The sequence below is a fragment of the Hippopotamus amphibius genome, chromosome 1, assembly GCF_030028045.1.
Source record: "Hippopotamus amphibius kiboko isolate mHipAmp2 chromosome 1, mHipAmp2.hap2, whole genome shotgun sequence".
Classification (NCBI taxonomy): Eukaryota; Metazoa; Chordata; class Mammalia; order Artiodactyla; family Hippopotamidae; genus Hippopotamus; species Hippopotamus amphibius.
Window position 1 is genome coordinate 45650602 of NC_080186.1, and position 19743 is coordinate 45670344.

General features: G+C 52.3%; 1 protein-coding gene across 1 annotated transcript in view; it reads left to right on the forward strand.

Moving 5' to 3' along the window:
* The window catches only part of ACOT11 (acyl-CoA thioesterase 11), a 47535-nt gene that overhangs the window by 10014 nt on the left and 17778 nt on the right, over positions 1 to 19743 (forward strand). The window contains exons 2-3 of the mRNA XM_057711872.1: positions 14325 to 14526; positions 15504 to 15573. Coding sequence (XP_057567855.1) covers positions 14325 to 14526; positions 15504 to 15573 — 272 coding nt within the window. The remainder of the gene's footprint in view (positions 1 to 14324; positions 14527 to 15503; positions 15574 to 19743) is intronic.

Genomic DNA, 19743 nt, shown 5'->3' on the forward strand with positions numbered 1-19743 from the left:
CCTTCTTATCATTCATTCAGAACTTGGCCATGAGTTTCCTCGATTACGCAACCTAAATTAGCTCCTTCTGGTCCACCACCTTCTCTCTATCACATCTCCTGTTTTTCTCCTTTTTTTTTTTTGGGGGGGGTACACCAGGTTCAATCATCTGTTTTTATACACATATCCCCGTATTCCCTCCCTTCCTTGACTCCCTGTTTTTCTCCTTTTTAAAAAAGTTTTTAAAATTGAATTATGGTTAATTTACAATGTTGTGTTAGTTTCAAGTGTACAGCAAAGTGATTCAGTTATACATATATATATTCTTTTTCAGATTCTTTTCCATTATAAGTTACTGCAAGATATTGAGTATAGTTCCTTATGTTACACAGTAGGACCTTGTTTATTTTGTATGTAGTAGTGTGTATATGTTAATCCCAAGGTCCTAGTTTATCCCCACCCCCCCCATCCCTGTTGGTAACCCTAGGTTCGTTTTCTTTTTTCTTTTTTTTTTTTTAAATTAATTAATTAATTAATTTATTGGCTGCGTTGGGTCTTCGTTGCTGTGCGTGGGCTTTCTCTAGTTGTAGAGAGTGGGGGCTACTCTTCCTCGTGGTGCACAGGCTTCTCATTGCGGTGGCTTCTCTTGTTGCGGAGCACAGGCTCTAGGCGAATGGGCTTCAGTAGTTGTGGCACATGGGCTCAATAGTTGTGGCTTATGGGCTCTAGAGCACAGGCTCAGTAGTTGCGGCATATGGGCTAAGTTGCTCTGAGGCATGTGGGATCTTCCCCACCCAGGGCTCAAACCCACGTCCCCTGAGTTGGCAGGCAGATTCTTAACCACTGCACCACCAGGGAAGCCCCATAGGTTTCTTTTCTGTGTCTGTGAGTCTATTTACATTTTGTAAATAAGTTCATTTGTATCATTTTTTTTAGATTCCATATATAAGTAATATCATATGATATTTGTCTTTCTCTGTCTGACCTATTTCACTTAGTGTGATCATCTCTAGGTCCACCCATGTTGCTGCAAATGGCATGATTTCCTTCTTTTTCATGGCTGAGTAGTATTCCATTGTATCTATGCACCACATCTTCTTTATCCATCCATCTGTTGATGGTCGCTTCCATGTCTTGGCTATTGTAAACAATGCTGCTCACTGTTTTTCTTCTGATAGCACTTTTCACTCTAAAAGGTTCTTGTTCCTTTGTTTATTGTCTATTCATGAGTGGAGAGTCTGGGTCTTGTCCAATGCTGTACTCCCAGAACTTTGAAGGAAGGAATGAGAGTTTTAAAAAAAGATTAATATTGATCCTCAGCCAGAATTGGCCTCTTTCTACCCTTGTCCACTCCTATTTGTTCTTGGTTTTATTCCTTACCAGGACTCTCCTGTCCTCTGACCCGGCCAGCATTCACATTTGCCGCCAGAGGGCTGTCACCCAGGCCACATGTAGCATGGCCCCCTTGCTGCCTCCCCCTACTGCCTGGCTCTCTGTCCTGTGCCGTTCCCTGTCCCCTCTGTACCCCCCTCACAGGGCTGGGCCTCACTGCCTGCTGTGCCCCAGCTGGAGGCTGTCTCTTCTCTGCCACCCAGTCACTCCTGCCCTAAACACGTCCCCACCCCCACCTCCGCAGAGGCCTTCAGCAGCCACAGGGCCCCGTTTGGATGCAGCAGGAGTTGTCATGATTGAGCTTGTGGATAAAGGAAACCATGAGGCCATTTTTGCATGAACAACCATTAAGCTAGAGCCACCCCAGCACACACATAGCTTAGAACAAAGTGACAGCACAGAAAAACGTAAATGCAGCCCGATAGCAGGGAATCCTGTTCATTTTCATTTGCTTGGTTTTATATTTAAAAGTTACAAACTTTCAGGTAGCCATCTATGGTCAAGCCCTTTGAGCAAATGTTGAACAGAGCAGACAAATGTGGGATTCCATGGGAGGTGGCTCCCAGGTTCAATTTAACTCATGTCTACTGAGCACCCACAATGTTCTGAGTCTGTGCAAACACAAAATATATTATTCCTGCCCCAGTGAGCTCTTCCCTTATGTCTGGAATGCCTTGCTCCCCGTGAACCCAAGCTGGTTTCTTGTGATCACTGCTTTTTATTCCAAGAGGCCATTTCCTTAGTGAGACATCTTGAGCCTTTCAGGGGCCTGGGAGATGAGAAGTTGCTGAGTTTGGCTAGACTGAGTGTTCATCCATGGGAGGCCTCTGTGGAGTGCCACAGACTGCATCCTGTTCAACATCGTGATCCACAGCTAAAATGGAGACCTGGTGGTAGATGGTGTGTTTACCTGGAAGTGACTGTCCCGGAACTGGGCAGAAAGGCCCATCAGACCCTCACCACTGCTGGGAGCTTCCCGCAGCTCTCCTGTCCACCTGAAGCCTGGGTCCTCGTCCTCAAGCTTGGGCTCTGCCAAGGCCACCTGGCCAGTTATGATGGGCATCTTTTACCCCGGGGACCAGTATAGGCCCTTCCTGGTTACGATGATTTCCTGTGTCCTTCGACAACGCCTCTGTACTTTTAGATTCTTTTCCACCTTTTCCATTATAGGTTATTACAAGATATTGAATATAGTTCCCTGTACTATACAGTAGGTCCTTGTTGTTTATCTATTTTACATGTAGTAGTGTGTATATGTTAATCCCAAACTCCTAATTTATCGTTCTGTCCCCATCCCACCTTTCCCCTTTGGTAAACATGTTTGTTTTCTATGTCTATGAGTCTATTTATGTTTTGTATGGAATCTAAAAAAATGATACAAATGCCTCAGCTTTTTAACAACATGGAGAGCCAATACTTTTCAAGCACTTTCTACAGGTCAGATCTTGATCTAAGCATTTTGTGTATAATTTCATTGAATCCTCACTATGATATTATTCCCATTTTACAGATGTGGAAAGTGAGGTTCAGAGTGGCTTAAGTAAGTGGCTAAGGTTATTCAGGGAGACAGAGGCGGGGCCAGGATTCCAATGCAGACTGTGTCCCTCTTGCCAGCCTGCTGTGCCTTCCTGTTTTTCCTTCTTCTCTCTCTGCCCTGCTCATCACCTCTTCAATAAGCCTTTCTTGTGGGCTCAGCTTTCTCTGAGACAGTTTAGGGTACATGGGGGTGGGAGTGGGACTAGGGCAGGAATAATAAAGCCATCGTGCAGCCGGAGAGCTTGAGGCTGCGGAAGGCCCTGGAACATGGGATGTGCCCAGCCGAGAACCATTGGGGCATCTGCACAGCTCAGCAGCCCTGGCAGGGAGCGGGCTGGGCCCAGCTCTGGGTCCCACGCTTCCACCTGGTGACTCGGGGACTTAGAAGCAGCCCCTCGGGGGTTGATGTCCTCTTCCTGGGCCTCGTTTTGAGGCCCACGCTTCCCGCAGGGTAAGGAAATATGTTCTGTGGGTGAAGTCACAGCTACTCTCGCCACTGTGCTCTGCCTAGGAACAGCTTGAGCACTTTGGGGGAAAGACGTTGGTGTGTTGTATGAGGGGAGGGGGGCTGGGTGAGAGGACAGGAGACCTGGGTGGGCAGGAGCACTGGTGACCGGTGGCCAGCTGGGGCCTCGGGGGGGATGTGGGAACGGAGCAGGGGGCTGCGCTGTAGGTGCTGCCTGAGAGGCTGGGGCAGGGGCCCCACCTGCCGGGGCGGGCAGACACCACCCCTCAGAGGAGGGGACTGCGGGCCGCGGCAGCACCTGGGGCCTCCAAGGGGCCACGGGGCTGCCAGCTTCCTGGAGCAGGAAGTCCCAGCTGCGGCCAGAGTCCCACAGGGCCCAGAGCAGCGCAGGCCTGAGGAATGCGAGCAGCGGGGGAGGTTGGGAGGGGGCCCCTTTCCTGCCTCCCTCGCGTCTCTCTCTGGGGGGGGGTGTGTGTGTGTGTCTGTGTGCGCGCGCGCGCACTCGTGCGTGCTCTCTTCTGCTTGCTCTGTTCCCTACCAGTGTCTATTCTTCGACCTCATGGTTTTTCTATTCCCTTTCTCCCTTTCCCTTCTTTCCCTTTCTCTCTCTTTCTCTATAACCCCTCTCTCCTCCCCTCTTCCCTCTTCTCCTTCTCTCTCCCTCTCCCGTTGCCCTCCTGGAGGGGACATGTGGTCCCTGTAACTGGTGTTTCCAGCTCCAAGGTAACCGAGCTTGCTTGCAGGATGGCCAGGCCTGGCCTACCCCTTGGCCGCCCGTTGCCATGGTGACCCAGAGGCGGTGTCAGGCAGCAGCCTTGGCTGTCTGGCAGGGAGGGCATGAAGGGCTCTGATGAAGAGAGAGGCTGGCCCTGTTCTTCGCAGATCCTGAAGGGCCCCCCCCACTGCCAGGGGCTCCCATGGTTGGGGGGTTGCCTGTGAATGTGGGTTGCAGGCTGAGGACTATTGGAGGGGCTTGCCTGAGGGGCCACATAGTGGGGGCCAGGCACACTTGGGTTCAGACTGCCTGTGTGCAGACCCCTCCTGCCCCTTTCTGGGGTTTGCTGGAGGTAGGGGGTGGGAGGTGGCAAACGGCTCCAAGGAAGGAAGCTGCAGGGAGGCAGCTGTCAGTGGTGGAGGGGTAGATGGAAGAACTCTGACAAGCAGGCCTGCTTCTCAGGAGACGTGTCTACATCAGCAGGGAGTGAGCCCCCCGTCTCAGGGAGCAAGCAAGCTCATGTTGGACAGCCACTAGGCAGGGCAGGGGTGGTGGTGATGGTGGTACCTGAGATGCCTGCATCTGAGAGGGGCATATCTAGCTGTCCATGAGGTTTCCTCCCACTCCTGAAAGGTGAGGATTTAGAAAGTACAGTTTTCAGCTGACAGAGCTTACAGTTTCTGCACTGGTGGTGGCCACCTCACTCCCTCACAGGCTGCTTGCCTTGAGCATCCAGTAGGACAAGTCCCTGGCCCCTGGACTGTGCTAGGAGGAGGCCTGATACCATCACTGTTTCCTGCAGAGGATATGAGGGTCGATGGGGAGGAGAGCTTCCCTGAGGCCCCTTCCTGGCAGGTGTGGGTAAGGAAGGGCCTGTGCCTGGCACTAATGCCTGGGATGTGGCAGTAACTATCCTGCCCATCAGACAAGAGAGAGGCAGTTACAGCAAAGCACCTAAACAGCCTCAGCCCTTGAGTTAAAACAGACTTGGGTTTAAGTCCAACTCTGCCCTTTACTAACTATGTGATTAAGTGTGTGTGTGTGTGTGTGTGTGTGTGTGTGTGTGTGTATGATACTTACCTTTTCTGTGTATGATACTTACTCTTTCTGAGCCTCTATTTTGCCATCTGTAAAATGGGAATAATAACAACATTTGACTATTAGGGGTGTGTGAGGATTGAAAAAGGAAGGCACAGAAAATGCTTAGCACCACATCTGGCACATATTAAATAATTAAACAAGGGAGCACGACTGTTTTCACTTTCACCTGCATACCTACCCTTTCAGTTTTATAAACGAGGAAGCTGGGGCCAGAGAGATTTAAAAACTTGCTCACGTCCCATTGGTCATTAGTTCTGCAACACACAGTGGGGACCATGCCCAAACAATGCAGAGAAGCAGAACTGAGGATGTTGGCTGAGATGAAGTTGAATCCTGGCCCCACACAGCCAGTCCCTACAGGTTCTGCCTGGTTTCCAAGCCCCTGCCGTGTCCCCTCCGTGTAACAGCATCTCCCAGGTAACCCCTGTCTTGATCTGTGCGGGTGGGGACCCACTCGGGCTGTTGTGTCCCTGCGGGCAGGCCCTTCTCAGACTTAAGAAGTGCTGGAATAAAAGGAGGGCCGAGCCACTGTGGTTTACAAGGCACTTTCCATATGTTTCCTCCCATCTCCACGTTCAGTTTCCCAGGAGTGAGAAGGATGCTGGAGGAAAGATAAGTCAGTTCCTGCCCAACTGCTCCATCATCTCCAGCCTCCCTCACACCTGACAGCACTTCACAATTAGTCAGGCTCCCTGAGTTTTGGGATCTCCTTTAACCCTCACTAGTCTTGGGTGGAGATGGGGTGGGGATTGACCTCAGCTTTTTAATAACTTACCCACGGTCTGCCCGACTTCAGGCCCTATCACTTAAGACCTTGGACAGACAGCAGCCCATGCCTCAGTTTCCCCGTCCATACCAGCAGGCAGTTGTAATCAATCTCCAAGCCCTTTTCACTCTTGAGGTGCCAAGGCAAGGGCTGCCCTGTAGATAGAGGCAGGAGGCCTGCACTTAAGCCTCGGCTCTATGGTTTAGAGCTGCGGGACCTCGGACTTTGGACTTCTCTGGGTCCCCTGTGTACTTTGCCAGTGATAAAACCTCAGATGTTTCCTGTGAATCAGATGAGATAGGAATGGTTAAGGACTCAGGAAATGCCCTCCCTGCCCTCTCTGGCCCCTGGCTGGCTCCTCAGTGAGGCAGGAGGAATTCTCCAGATGACCCAACTGAGGGTAGGTGTCAGATTTCAGACAAGGTTATTTTTACCCTTGGGGGTGGACGGAGGCAGGTGACCCTGTTCTACAATGGAGTGAGGGGGAAAAAAAAGAGGTAGAGAGGGGAAAAGGGACTTCCCTGATAGTCTAATGGTTAAGACTCTTTGCTTCCACTGCAAGGGGCATGGGTTTCATCCCTGGTGGGGGAACTAAGGTCCCACATGCCATGTGGCATGGCCAAAAAAAAAAAAAAGAAAAAGAATGGGGTGAGGTGACAGAGTCTTTAGTGGAGAACTTCTCCTGACCTCATGGCCCATATTCTCCCTGCCCACATGGGGTGACATCAGTGGGAATTGGAGACCCTTCGAACAAACTCATTCATTTGGTCCACAGTGAGCCAGGCTCTGTGCTGGGCCTGGTGGACACCAGGTATAGGGAGAGAGAAGGCTCCTGCCTGGTGGATCTTCGCATCCGATGTCCACCAGATACGCCCACAATTAAATGAGTGTTGTCGCAATAGAGAGCATTACAGAGTGGAGGTCCATGGGGCCAGGAGCATGAGGAAGGGGAGAGAGAGAATGGAGCTGAGGGATGAGGAGGCCTTGTGGAGGTGGAGAGGAGAGGGAGGAGTGCTTTAGGCAGAGGGGGTGGCGTGAGATGAGTCCGGCAGCGGGCAGTGGCCTGATGGGTGTGAGGAACCAAAAGGCGGCCAGCGTGGCTGGGGTACATGGTGTGAACAAGACTGGAGGTGTGGCTGGCGGTCTGCTGGGGGCCTCATGGGGCTTGTCAAGGAGGTCATCCCATAAGCCAAACACTTTCATGCTTGAGAAGAGTCTTGGAGCTCTCTAGTTAAATGCTCCATTTGACAGATGAGGAAACAAGCACAGAGAGGTAAAATAACTCATCCAAGGTCTCCTGGGGATGATGAACTGATACCAGTTCCATTTATATTCAGTTTTATAGGAACACACTGAACTGGAAATGCCTCTGGAAGCTCTGCCTCCAAAGGAGGCGGGCTTAGTTCCGAATTTCAGTTATGCCCCCCACCCCCCTTCCCTTCCTTGCCAGATTTAGGGCCAGGGGCAGGATGAGAAGGTTGGAGGCCCTCCCATCCCCCTCTGTCCACATTGGGAGAGCACAAGAGCTGGCTGTCAGAAGGGGAGGGAGCGCCTACCGCCTGAGCAGCCTGCCTCAGGCTGTGGACTCTGAGTGGGGAATCTGGGCACTGACCTCTGTTCTCTCTTTCATCACTGACCAGCTGTATGGCGTGGGGTAGTTTGCATCCCCTAAGTTTCGGATGGAAGAATTTCCTCCATCTTCTCCATCTCTGAGGCCTGTGGAAGTGCTATAGAGATAGAAATGTGGGCTTTGGCTGGCAGGTCTGGGATTGTGTGTGTGTGTGAGTGTGTGTGTGCGTTTTTAGGGGGGTCATGCCACATGGCTTGCGGGATCTCATTTCCCCGACCAGGTATTGAACCCGGGCCACGGCAGTGAAAGCCTGGAATCCTAACTGCTAGGCCACCAGGGAACTCCCCTGGGATTATCTTAAAATCTGTCACTTTTCAGGTGCTCAGAAGCAATGCACTGACTCTCAGCCTTGGTTTCCTCATCAGTAAAATGGGTAGAATAACAGGAGGATAGGTATGAGAATTACTGAGATAATACGCATGAAATCTCCTAGCATAGAACTTGGTACGTCATAAGTGTTCAATAAATGCTAGTCAAATGAATGGCAGATAGGAGGTGCTTAGCCAAAAAAAAGGTTTAATACTCTACCTTCCTCACCCCCGAATCTTGAAAAATGTCAACTGCCAACACTCCCTGTAGCTAGAAGTAAAATGAGGATGTGTGTATAGTGCACTGGAGACCATTATTTATCTTCTAGAATGAAGGTATGATCTGATGATGTTTGACTATCAGAATCCTATGGAACAGACCAGCGGTGTCCTCCCAGCCCTCATGCTGGCTTCACGGACGCGTGCACCCTCTTTTTACCTGAGAATTTGGAAGCCACTACTACCCTTTTTAGCTTTGTCCACTGGGAATCTCAAGGCCAAATGCAATTCTCTATGGCAGCATCTTTGTGCAGCTAGATTCCTAACAAAACTGTTCCTCCCTTGTTTGGTTCCTTAGCTCTGTGTTTTGGGCCCCTGTGGGTGCGCGGTCTGTGTGCACGCGCAGGCTGTCTCAGAGCCTTTTTTGGGAAGAAGATAGGGAATAGACTTGAAGGGGTGTTTAGGAGGTTGACAAATGCTCCTGCCTTGCTGGTGGGAAAACTGCTGGGAGGCCACGGGTCGCTGAGAGCCTGGAGCCACCTTTGTGGGGACAGGGCACCAGCTTGGGCAGCTCCCTCACGTGGCAGGAGTGCCTGGCTTTCAGGAGGCCTGGCTGGCAGTGGGCCAAGGCGCTTCTCCCTGCCCCCTCGGGGCCTGCCTTCCAGTCCCCACCCCTGGGGAGAGGCTGGGAGGAGAGGAGGAGGGTCGTGATGGGGTAGGGTGGGGTCTCCTACCTGCACTTGAATCCCTGCTCCCCCATCACTGGCTTTTTAAAAAATTTTTAATTTTTAATTTTTTTACTATTTTCCCTTTCTTTCTTTTTACATTTTAATTTTTATTGGAGTATAGTTGATTTACAATGTTGTGTTAGTTTCAGGTGTACAGCAAAGTGAATCTGTTATACATAAACACATATCTACTCTTTTTTACATTCTTTTCCCATATAGGCCATTACAGAGTACAGGAGACTCTACTCAGTGTCGCTGGCTTTTGGAGTTCTCACAGAACCTCTCAAACCAGCTACCAGTCTTGCCTCCTCACGGGGTTGCCACGAGGTTTGGTGAACTCATGTGTAAGAAAGTACTATGTAAACAGTCTGGTCTGAGCTCTGGTTAGGTGTCTTCCAGCTGTATTTCTGTAGGAAGCCCAAACTCAGCTTTATAATGCTAACCTAAGTGCTCAATAAACGTTAGGCACGTGGCAGGCGTGTGCTGGTTTTGAATGCTTGATCTTGTTTCATGTCCTCCCCGTGATGACCCTGGGTATAGGTATTATAATCCCATTTTTACAGCTGGGGAAACTGAAGTCCACAGATGTCCAGGCCAGGCTGACCCCCAAGGCCGTGCACAGTCCCGTGCCGTGGTGGGTGCACTGAGAGGTCACCAGGCCAGCTCCTCTCCTCCAGGGCAGGTGGGCCTCCTCTGCTGTAGGCCTGGTCTTCCAGATGGCTCTTAAAGGCACTAAGATCTCTCTGCTGGCTGGTCTCCACATTTTCGCTCTAATCACTGTAGGCCACATGCTTCTCCAGGGGTCTTTCTTGGTCTTGGGGGATTCCTTGGCCCCTTTCCCTCTGTCTCCACCCCCACAGTACCTAGTACTTTGCCACCTGCTTCCCTTTGCCCCGCCACGCCCATCACCGGAGCCCCAGCTGTTCCCGCTTCTCCTTTCTGCTGTTTTTCAATCCTCCCTGTACCTCAGACTATCCTCGTCTTCAAGTCTCAGCTCCAAGGCCCTCCTTGTCATCACCCTTTTCCTCTCCCATAGGTGTTAATTTGGCACCTGCTCTGTGCCAGGCCTGCGTCCATCCCTGTCCTGTGGGCACGCCTGTCTGCTGGGGCAGGTGGCTGTGAAAACAGGGACAGTACGGCTTGGTCAGTATTGTGACGGAGACAGTGAGGCTGTGGGGGCCGGGGAGGCCCTAGCTCTCCCTGGGGGAGAGGCAGGGATGGTGGAGGGGCTGAGAAGAGAGGAGGAGGAAGCACTCGCTTGGCAGGTGCGGGGGGTCGCACAGCGCCCACGTGCCAGGGGCATGGAGGAGGGGCGAGAGTGTGCTCTCAGGAGCCGAGCGTGGTCTGGAGCCGGGAGGGCAGCCGCGGGGAAAGTGGCAGGAGCTACAGAGGAGGGCCTTGATCCCAAGAGCGGTAGGAAGCCGTTGAGGAGTCTTGAGCAGGGGAGGTGCCTGCTCAGGCTTGCTCTTCGGAAACGTCTGTGTGGTCCTAAGGGGCGGAGCGACGTCCCGGTTGCAAGGGCTGGGTCTGGCCTCCCTGCAAGGCAGGAGCAGTAGGCTGTGGTTGTCGAGCCGGTGGATTTAGGTTTTGGAAGGAGGTGGAGAGGCTGGAGGCCTGTGGACTGGCTGTGGAAACACCCCGTGAGTGAGCAGGGCAGGGCCCTGAGCGCATCAGGGCAGTGGGGGCTGCACCGAGAGATTAAGGAGGTTCGGACTTGGGACTTGGCTCCTTGGGAGAGGGAGGAAATCCAGATTCAGTCTGCAGTGGGGGCCTGTTGTCAGATTGCCCAGAAGGAGCCCTGGCCTGGGAGGCTTTACCCCGGACTAGCTTTTCCCTCTGTGTGCCTCAGTCTCCCCAGCTGTGAAGGGATTAGGCAAAGTGGCCTTTCCTGCTCTAACCCAGCAGGCCTGTCACATGACTCTGACCAAGGAGAAGGGACACAGAGCCCACAGTGTAGCCAGCTGGGGCCTGGTCTGGGATTATCGAATCTGGCCAGGTCTGTTGCGGCCGGGAGCCAGCGCCTGGCACGGTCGCCGTCTGAGAGCGCACGTCTCTGACCCTTAGATGCCCTCCCCACCTTCATGCAGGCTCTGTCCTCCCTGTCAGCTGTCTTGGCTCAGCCTGCCTAGCCGCCGCAGGCCCTAATTCTGTCCAGGGCCTCAGCTCTCCCCGTGACTGGCCCTGAGAGGAGTGGCTCGGCTCTGGGACCTCATTGGCCAGCCCCTGCCTGGGCCACACACGCCCCTGACTCCAGGGCTGGCTGCCTGCCCACCTTGGGATGCGAAGGCGGCCTGGCCTGGCCTGCCCTGATGTGGCAGACTGCCTTGGAGCCCAAGGAAGGAGCTGGAGCCTGAGAGGCTCTGCCATCGGTGTGCTTTGCCCCCTCTGCCCGTGCTCCAGCCCAGGGGCTCTGCCCGCCTCTCTTGGAGGGAAGTGGAGGCACAGCACAGTGGGACTTGTTCCTCAGCTTCCCTGGGGGGAGTGGGGTGGGAGCTCAGCCCTGCTCGGGGCACAGTATTTCCTGCCTGACGGGTGACAGGGCCCCTTAGCCTCCTTATTAGAAAGCTCAGCTATACCAGACCCCTGCAGGATTAGACCCCAGAATCCTGGAACCAGGGGCGGGGTACCTTGGGGACTGGCAGTCTCCCCCTGCCCCTGCTGGGTGAGTGATGGATGAGGCTCAGGAAGGATGGGGGCTTGCCCAGGGTCACATAGTGCCTGAGGGGCAGGGCTGGGATTTGAACTCAAGTCTGCCTCCAGACATCCCTCTACAAACCTTCAATGAGGTCCTACTGTATGCCAGGTACTTCTAAGCATGAGCACTAGAGTAGGAGCTTCTCAAAGGATTGGCCCAATTTATCTTACATGCTCAGTGTTTGGGGGAGGGTCCAACACAGAGGAGGTGCTCGGTGAATGAATGAATGAGCAAATGGACGAGGCAAAGATCCTGCCTCCAGGTATGTAGACTCCAACGGATGGGACTTCCGTTTCACAGAACAGGAAATAGGAGGCTCGTAGGAGTGGCTATTGGCTAGGCGGGAAGCAGAGAGGATTGGAACTCGGGTGACCTGACTGCGGGTCTGAGGCTTTTTCCATCCTCACTTTCCTCCTGTGTGAAATGGAGTAGATAGTCTTCACCCTCTGCCTGCCTCACGAAGATCCAGTGAGGCAGTGGGTGAGAAGAGGCTTGTAAAGTAAGGACATTGTGTGAGGGGGCTTCCCTGTGTGCACATCCAGAACTGTCCAGAAACTCCATATGGTCTGCTTTTCTTCTGCCTCTGCATCTTGCCTCCCCCATTGCCATCGCTTTCTCCAGGGCTTCTTTCTGGAATGTTCTGCCCAGAACCCCTAGCTACGGGAGGGGTTTGGGAAGAGTGTGGGGTGGACAGAGTCTGCTTGCCTACTCCCTCTACCGTCTCCCACACCCAGAAAGTCAGCCACTTGCATCCACATCCAGGCAGGCCCCCAGTGCGCACCAGGCCGGACATGCCTTGACAGTGGTTACCATGGTGATGGGTCCTGCTGCTTGAACCACAGTGGCCTGGGAGCTGCCTGCAATAACAGCCTGGCAGCCTGGCAGCCTGGCACCTGCAGGCCCCCACCCAGGCTGCAAGCTTCTGGGGTGGCTGCCCTCCTCTCTCTTCTTTTGGTCCCCAGCACTGAGCCTGGTACCCAGGGGCTCTTGGGAATGAGCTGCCTCTGTTCTGGGTCAGACTGGCTTGGTTCAAATCCCAGTTCTACCTCTTAGGCGGTCAGTGACCTTAAACAAGTCAACTCATTGTATTTTGAATTTATTAAAGTAGCTCTGGAATCCTTGTGAAGGGAGTTATCCAAAGGGTATAGACCCCCAGCACAAGACCCATCCTTACCCCAAGCTGTCACTGCCCTCATGCTGCAGCAGTGGTAGGGTCAACATCAGGTCATAGCACTCTTTGGGGCTGAATCTACATCCAGGGCCCTGAATTCCTCATCTCGGGCCCCAGGACACACTGCAGGCAGTGTAGTATGGTGGCTAGGACCTCAGACTCTGTGGCTAGACCTCTGAGGTCACAGCTGGGCTTGGCACTTACTTGGGCTTCAGTTTCCTCATCTTTTTTTTTTTTTTAATTGTTTTTGGGGGTACACCAAGTTCAATCATCTGTTTTTATACACATATCCCCGTATTCCCTCCCTTCCTTGACTCCCCCCCTCGAGTCCCCCCCACCCAGTTTCCTCATCTTTAAAATGAAGATAATAACGTACCTCTTTCAGAGGTTTGTTGTGCGGATAAAATCTGGATTAGTACTTGTAAAGTGCTTGGATGAGTATCTGATACTTAATAAGCACCTTATAAATGTTAGCAGTGACTCATCATCGCCACGATTGGCATTGGTCATGAAAACTGGAACCCCTGTGCCTGTCCCTCCTGTTGCTTTTCCCACACAGGCAGGCGTGCCCTGCTCTGTTCACAGTGTGATGAGGGAAAGCAGGCCGGAGAGACAGGATGGCAGTCAGCTCCCCTTCCTCATCCCACCCCCTCCAGGGGACTGCCAGGCACGCCCCACCTCTGCTGCCTGGGGACTGAGACAAGCTGGGCCACGGGCAGAAACGCCTCCTCTTATTCATGAGTTTGAGGATTTTCTCTGCTGGTTCTCCAGCTGGCCGCTGTTCCAGCCCTGGTCTGGATCAGACAGCTGGTCAGCACCCACCCAGCAGAGGTGCTGCTTCTGACGTCATCTGAAGCATGAGGAGCCTGAGGAAGGGGCCCTTAGGGGATGAGTTAGGAGCACATCCGGGGCTTGAGTGCTGTAGGGCTCACTAGGCCCCCCTGACTAGAGAGGGGAATCCTCCCAGAATGAAGATGAATCTGAGGCAATACTTTATTTATTTACTGGCTGTGTTGGGTCTTTGTTGCCGTGTGCAGGCTTTCTCTTGTTGTGGCGAGCAGGGGCTACTCTTTGTTGCGGTGCGCAGGGCTTCTCATTGCCATGGCTTCTCTTCTTGCGGAACACAGGCTCTAGGTGTGCAGGCTTCAGCAGTTGTAGCACACGGGCTCAGTAACTGCGGCACTCGCCCCAGAGCGCACGGGCTTCAGTCGTTGCGGCGCACGGGCTTAGTTGCTCTGCGGCATGTGGGGGTCTTTCCGGCCCAGGGATGGAACCCGTGTCCCCTGCACTGGCAGGCAGATTCTTAACCGCTGCCCCATCAGGGAATCCCCTGAGGCAATATTTTAAAAAGCTGGCCCACCAGCTGGATGAATTCCCCGCTTCATTCCTCTCTCCCCTCCCTCTCCCTCAGGTCCAAGCTTGTGTTAACGCGGAGCTGTTGGCCAAAAGGAAGCTGGGCATAAGGGGCATCCAGAGAGCCCTGGGGGTCTGAGACCCTGGGCTGCAGCATGCTGGCCACTCTTGGGGTTGGGGTCTCACGGTGGGTGGCCCTGGGGTCTCAGAGACTGGGAGACCTGGGAGACCCTGCTGTGAGCTGACTGCCCCTCCTGTTCCCCAGGGCCTGGCCTCGGTGTTCTTAAACCGCACATCCCGGAAGTCAGCCTCACGCACTGAGAACAACATGGCAGACGGCGAGGGCTACCGGAACCCCACGGAGGTGCAGATGAGCCAGCTGGTGCTGCCCTGCCACACCAACCAGCGCGGCCAGCTGAGTGTCGGGCAGCTGCTCAAGTGGATCGACACCACCGCCTGCCTGTCTGGTGAGGCCAGGCGGGCACAGCTGCCTTCCCAGCCCTGGCCCCACACACCCAGAGGAGAGGCCTCGGTTTTCAGAGATGGTTTCCGTCCCCGACCGAGTGCCACCCTCCTCCCTCATCCCAGCCTTTGGTCAGGCGGCTCCACCTGCCTGCAATGCCCTCTCCAAGTTCTCCACGCTCTGCTTGCTCGGGCCCAGCCTCTCGCCTGCAAACCCCCAGACCTCTGAGTACTGTACCCTAAGGTCCCTGCTCTGACACAGCGCGGCGTTAAACGTGGCTGCTCTGAGACTGGCTGTGAGCAAAGCCCGTGGCTGTTGGCTTTACCCAGCTCCCGACTTTGGGTGGAGTTGAGTGGACCTGGATTGAGCTCATTTCGTTGCCTTTGGGGCCCTGTGTTCTCCAGCCCACAGGGAGTTCAGAGTCTGATGGGGAGTGGGGGAGCAGACGGGAGACCTGACGGCCCCCCAGTTCTGTCTGATGGGGGCTGGGAAATGGAAGCAGGGCTCTGGGAGAATAGACCAGAGGCCCTGACCCAGCCCTGGGGGCAGGGAAGGGGTTCTAGAAGGACTAAGGCCTGGGAGCAAGTCCTCAGGGTAAGAATGACTCAGGCGAGGAGACAAAGGCGGGTGAGGTTGACTGGGCGGAGGTGCGGGCACTCGAGGAGGTCAGGAAGTAGAACAGCATGGCGTGATCCTTCACTCATTTGACATCTCCTGCCTGCCAGGCGCTGCTCCGGGACTGGGGTACAGCAGTGAACACACAGGCAAAAATCCTTGCCCTCGAGTGACTTGCCGTCTAGCAGGAGGGAGAGGGGTACTAGACAGACAAAACCCCGGTGTGCAGGACAGGGTCGGGGTGACGAAAATGAAGAAGGGTGGGGGCGCGGGTGAGGAGGCAGGGCTTAGCTAGGAGGCCTGACATGTGCTCAGAGGCCTGGCCTGCGGGGGGTCGGCTAACACGCTTTCTCCTCCTGCCGCCAGCGGAGAGGCATGCGGGCTGCCCCTGCGTCACGGCCTCCATGGACGATATCTACTTTGAGCACACCATTAGGTACGTGGCCCTCCTGCCCCTCCTTCTGGTCTCCCCACCACGAGCCCGGAGCCCTTTCCCCATCTCCTGCCTGCTCAGCCTGTGTGCTCCTGGAACCTGCCTCGGCGGCCTGGGGGCCACTGCAGAGGGAGCGGGGGCAGCCTCTGGGGAGCAATGACCCATCTGCAAGGTCTCTGAGATGGCGGTGGGCTAGGAGCTGCCCCGCGGCTGGGTGCCACAGGGCGGGCTCCCTCAGCCGGGTTTGGAGTTGGGCGTTGCTGGGGCAGCATCACGGGTGCTGTGTGACTTTGGGGAAGGTGGTCTCTTTCTCTGGTCCTCCGTTTTTTATGTTCCAAGTGGAAGGGGTTAGACTTAATCAGTGAATGCCCTTCTGAGCTTGGACATTCTCTGTGGGTCATTGGTCATCAGACTGTAGGGAGGTCCCTAGATAAGGTGCCTTAGCAGAGCCTGAGCCAGAAGCTTGGACCATTCAGCCAATGAGGAGCTCATTACCGTCTAGGTTTTTGTTGTTGTTGTTGTTTGTTTTTTCCTGTCTGTGCTGGTTAGAAGGCCTTCATTACACTGTGCTGAGCTTTGTCTCCGCACAGCTTTGCTGGGACCCCAGGAGCATGCCCAGCCCCCTGCCCAGGACAGGCTGCAGGGGCTGCATACAGTGCTCTGGCCTCCAAGCCTGCTTCTCAACTATCAGTGCCTAGAACATCAAGTGCCAAGGACTTATTCAGGACTTCCTGGTGCCCCATGAGTTTTGGTTAAGGAAGAAGTTTGGCCAGTCCCTGTATTCACTTAATCAGTCATTCATTGCTGCTTGCACTTTTTCGGACCAGGGCCCCTGCTGGGTTTGGGGTCCACAAAGTCAGCTGGAACATAGTTTCTGTACCCCAGGAGCTCCCAGTCAGCAGGCAGGCAGATATAGAAACATAATTTCAATTCAAAGGGGTCATTTCCAGGTAATAATGATCTCTGCCATATGGTTCTTTGTAATACAAATATCTTTTATTGTAGAATAGATTTAAAAAAAAAATTGTTAGTTTATTTTTGGCTGCCTTGGGTCATGGTTGCTGTGCGCAGGCTTTCTCTAGTTGTGGTGAGGGGGTTACTTTTTGCTGCCGTGCAGAGGCTTGTCAGTATGGTGGCTTCTCTTATTGCGGAGCATGGACTCTAGGCTCGTGGGCTTCAGTAATTGCAGCATGTGGGCTCAGTAGTTGTGTTGCATGGGCTTAGTTGCTCTGTGGCATGTGGGATCTTCCCAGAGCAGGGATCGAAACTGTGTCCCCTGCATTGGCAGGTGGATTCTTAACCACTGCACCACCAGGGAAGTCCCTAGAATAGTTTTTGATTTACAAAAACACTGTAGATAATACAGAGTTCTCATATACTCTGCACCTAGATTCATATTATTTTTTATTTATTTATTGGCTGCATTGGGTCTTCATTGCTGCACACAGGCTTCCTCTAGTTATGGCAAGCAGGGGCTACTCTTCATTGTGGTGCAAAGGCTCCTCATTTTGGTAGCTTCTCTTGTTGAGGAGCATGGGCTTCAGGCACGCGGGCTTCAGGCACGCAGGCTTCAGTAGTTGCGGCACAGGGGCTCAATAGTTTTTGGCGCATGGGGTTTGTTGCTTCACAGCATGTGGGATCTTCTTGGAGCAGGGATTGAACCTATGTCCCCTGTTTTGGCAGGCGGATTCTTAACCACTGTGCCACCTAGCAAGTCCCTAGGTTCCCTATTATTAACATCTTACATTTGTATGGTAACTGTGTCAGGATGAGCCAATATTGATGTGGTATTTGTAATGCCTTTTTAATATATTAACTTATTAAGTCCTCAAAACAACACTATGAAGTCCTGACTATTAGTATCTCATTTTACAGGTGAGGAAACAGGCACAGAGACGTGAAGTAGCTTGCTTATGGTCATACAGCTGGTGAAGAAAGCAGGATATACTACGAGACAGGCAATCTGGCCCCAGAGGCCTTGTTCTTAACCAATGGGCTACATTGCCTGTATGTCTGGGGGCGGATATAGTGAGTGGCGCAGAGGGGAGGGTAGTCAAGGGTGGCTTCCTGGAGGAAGTGTTTAAGCTGGCTCCAGTACTGTGTGTAGTGACAATTCGTAGGCCAGTAAAGCCGTGTCTGGGTGAGCTCTGGGTCTCTGCTGCCGACATGGGATCTGGCACTTGGAGGAACAAGGGATAGAGAAAACTGGGGTGGGGTGTGTACATGATGGATGGACATGCCACGGGACCCAGTGGGGTGGTGGTGAATCTGGGCACAGGAGGGTGTGGGTAGGAGGGAAAGCTGGAGAGGATCCTGGGAAGGAGGGCAAGCTGGGGAGGGGCCTGGAGCATGGTCGGTGGCCAGGAAAGGCCTGCCTGCACCTGGGGAAAGCTGGGGAAGTTTCTGTTTGTTTTTCTTTTGCCATTTAAAAATATCTCAGAATGTATCTCTAACAGATAAGAACTTTCTCAAAACATAACTTGAATACCAGCCAGTAGCACAGCTAAACAAAGTGAACAATTTCTCACCAGCATCAGATATCCAGGCAGCATGCAGTTGCCCACAATGTCTCGTGAATGTTTTTATTTTATTTTGCTTTACAGTTATTTCTGTTGCTCAAGTCAGGATGCAAATAAAGTTGCAATTGGTTACTAGGTGTCTTAAGTCTTTTTTTGGGGTGGGGGGGGACTGTGCAGCTTGCAGAATCCTAGTTTCCTGACCAGGGATTGAATCTGGGCCCCAGCAATGAAAGCACAGAGTCTTAACCACTGTACCACCAGGGAATTCCCTCTTAAGTCTTTTTTTTAACATTTAGGTCCTACATCGCCCCCCAACACCCTCTCCCTCTACACTCTCCTCCCTCTCTCTTTTTTCCCTTGAAGTTTATTAATTGAAGAAACCAGGTTATTTGCTCTCTAGAGTTCTCCATCATCTGGGTTTTGCTGTTAGCATCACTGTGGTGTCATTTAACCAGTTCCTCTGTCCCCTAAGACTAAATTGGTCCTGGGGAAGGGCTTGAACAGGGGTCAGATTTGTTTATAGGAGCTGCCTCCAGAGGGGTGTTTGGAAACTAGTGGCTTGAAGGGGCCCCCAAGGAGGCTGGGCAGTGACCCTGGGGATGGAGCCAGTTTTAGCCTGGAGCTGTGAGATGGAGGACAGTCAGGAAGGAAGAGAAGCTTGGGAGTCCACATGGGTGACTGTTTGGCTTTGGGGAAGCTAGAGAGGAAGTAGGGGGAGGGGAGGAGGAGGAAGGGGAAGGGTCACAGACTTCTTTCTCTTTTTTTTAAGCACTGCAAAAAAATAGACATTTTTATTTGGGGGATCAGGGAAGTTTTTTTTTTTTTTTCTAATTTTTTTCATGAAAACTTTCAAAATTATAGAAAAGTTGAATAGTGCTGTGATCATCACCACTGAGAGTCAATAATTAACACTTTGCTAAATTGGCTTTATCTGTATGTGGATAAATACAGGCCTACCTCATTTTATTGCACTGTGTAGATATTGCATTTTTTACAAATCAAAGATTTGTGGCAACCCTGCATCAAGCAAGTCTATCGACCTCATTTTTCCAACAACATTGGCTCATTTAGTGTCTCTGTGTCACATTTTGATAATTTTTGTAATATTTCAGACTTTTTCATTATTTTTATTTTGTTATGGTGATCTGTGATCAGTGATCTTTGATGTTATTGTTGCAAAAAGATTATAACTGGCTGAAGGCTCAGATGATGGTTAGCATTTTTTAGCAAGAAAGTATTTTTTAATTAAGGTGTGTATATTGCTTTTTAGACATATTGCTATTGCACACTTAATACACTACAGTATAGTGTAAACATATCTTTTATATGCACCAGGAAACCAAAAAAAAAAAAATTGTGTGAGTCCCTTTATTGCAATATCTGCTTTATTGCCATGGTCTGGAACTGAATCCACATCATCACTGTTGTATGAACTATTTGAAAGTAAGTTGCAGGCATTGTGACACTTCATCCCTCCACATGTCAGCATTCATCTCCTAAAAATGATATTCCCCTACCTGACTATTAGAACTACTAAAAATAATAATAATAATAACAGAAATGAACAAGTCAGCACACGGCAGCGAGGTGGCTCCCCCAGGGAATCTGATGTTCCTCTGGACCTGGGAATCATTCCAGAGGGACAGCTGTAGCT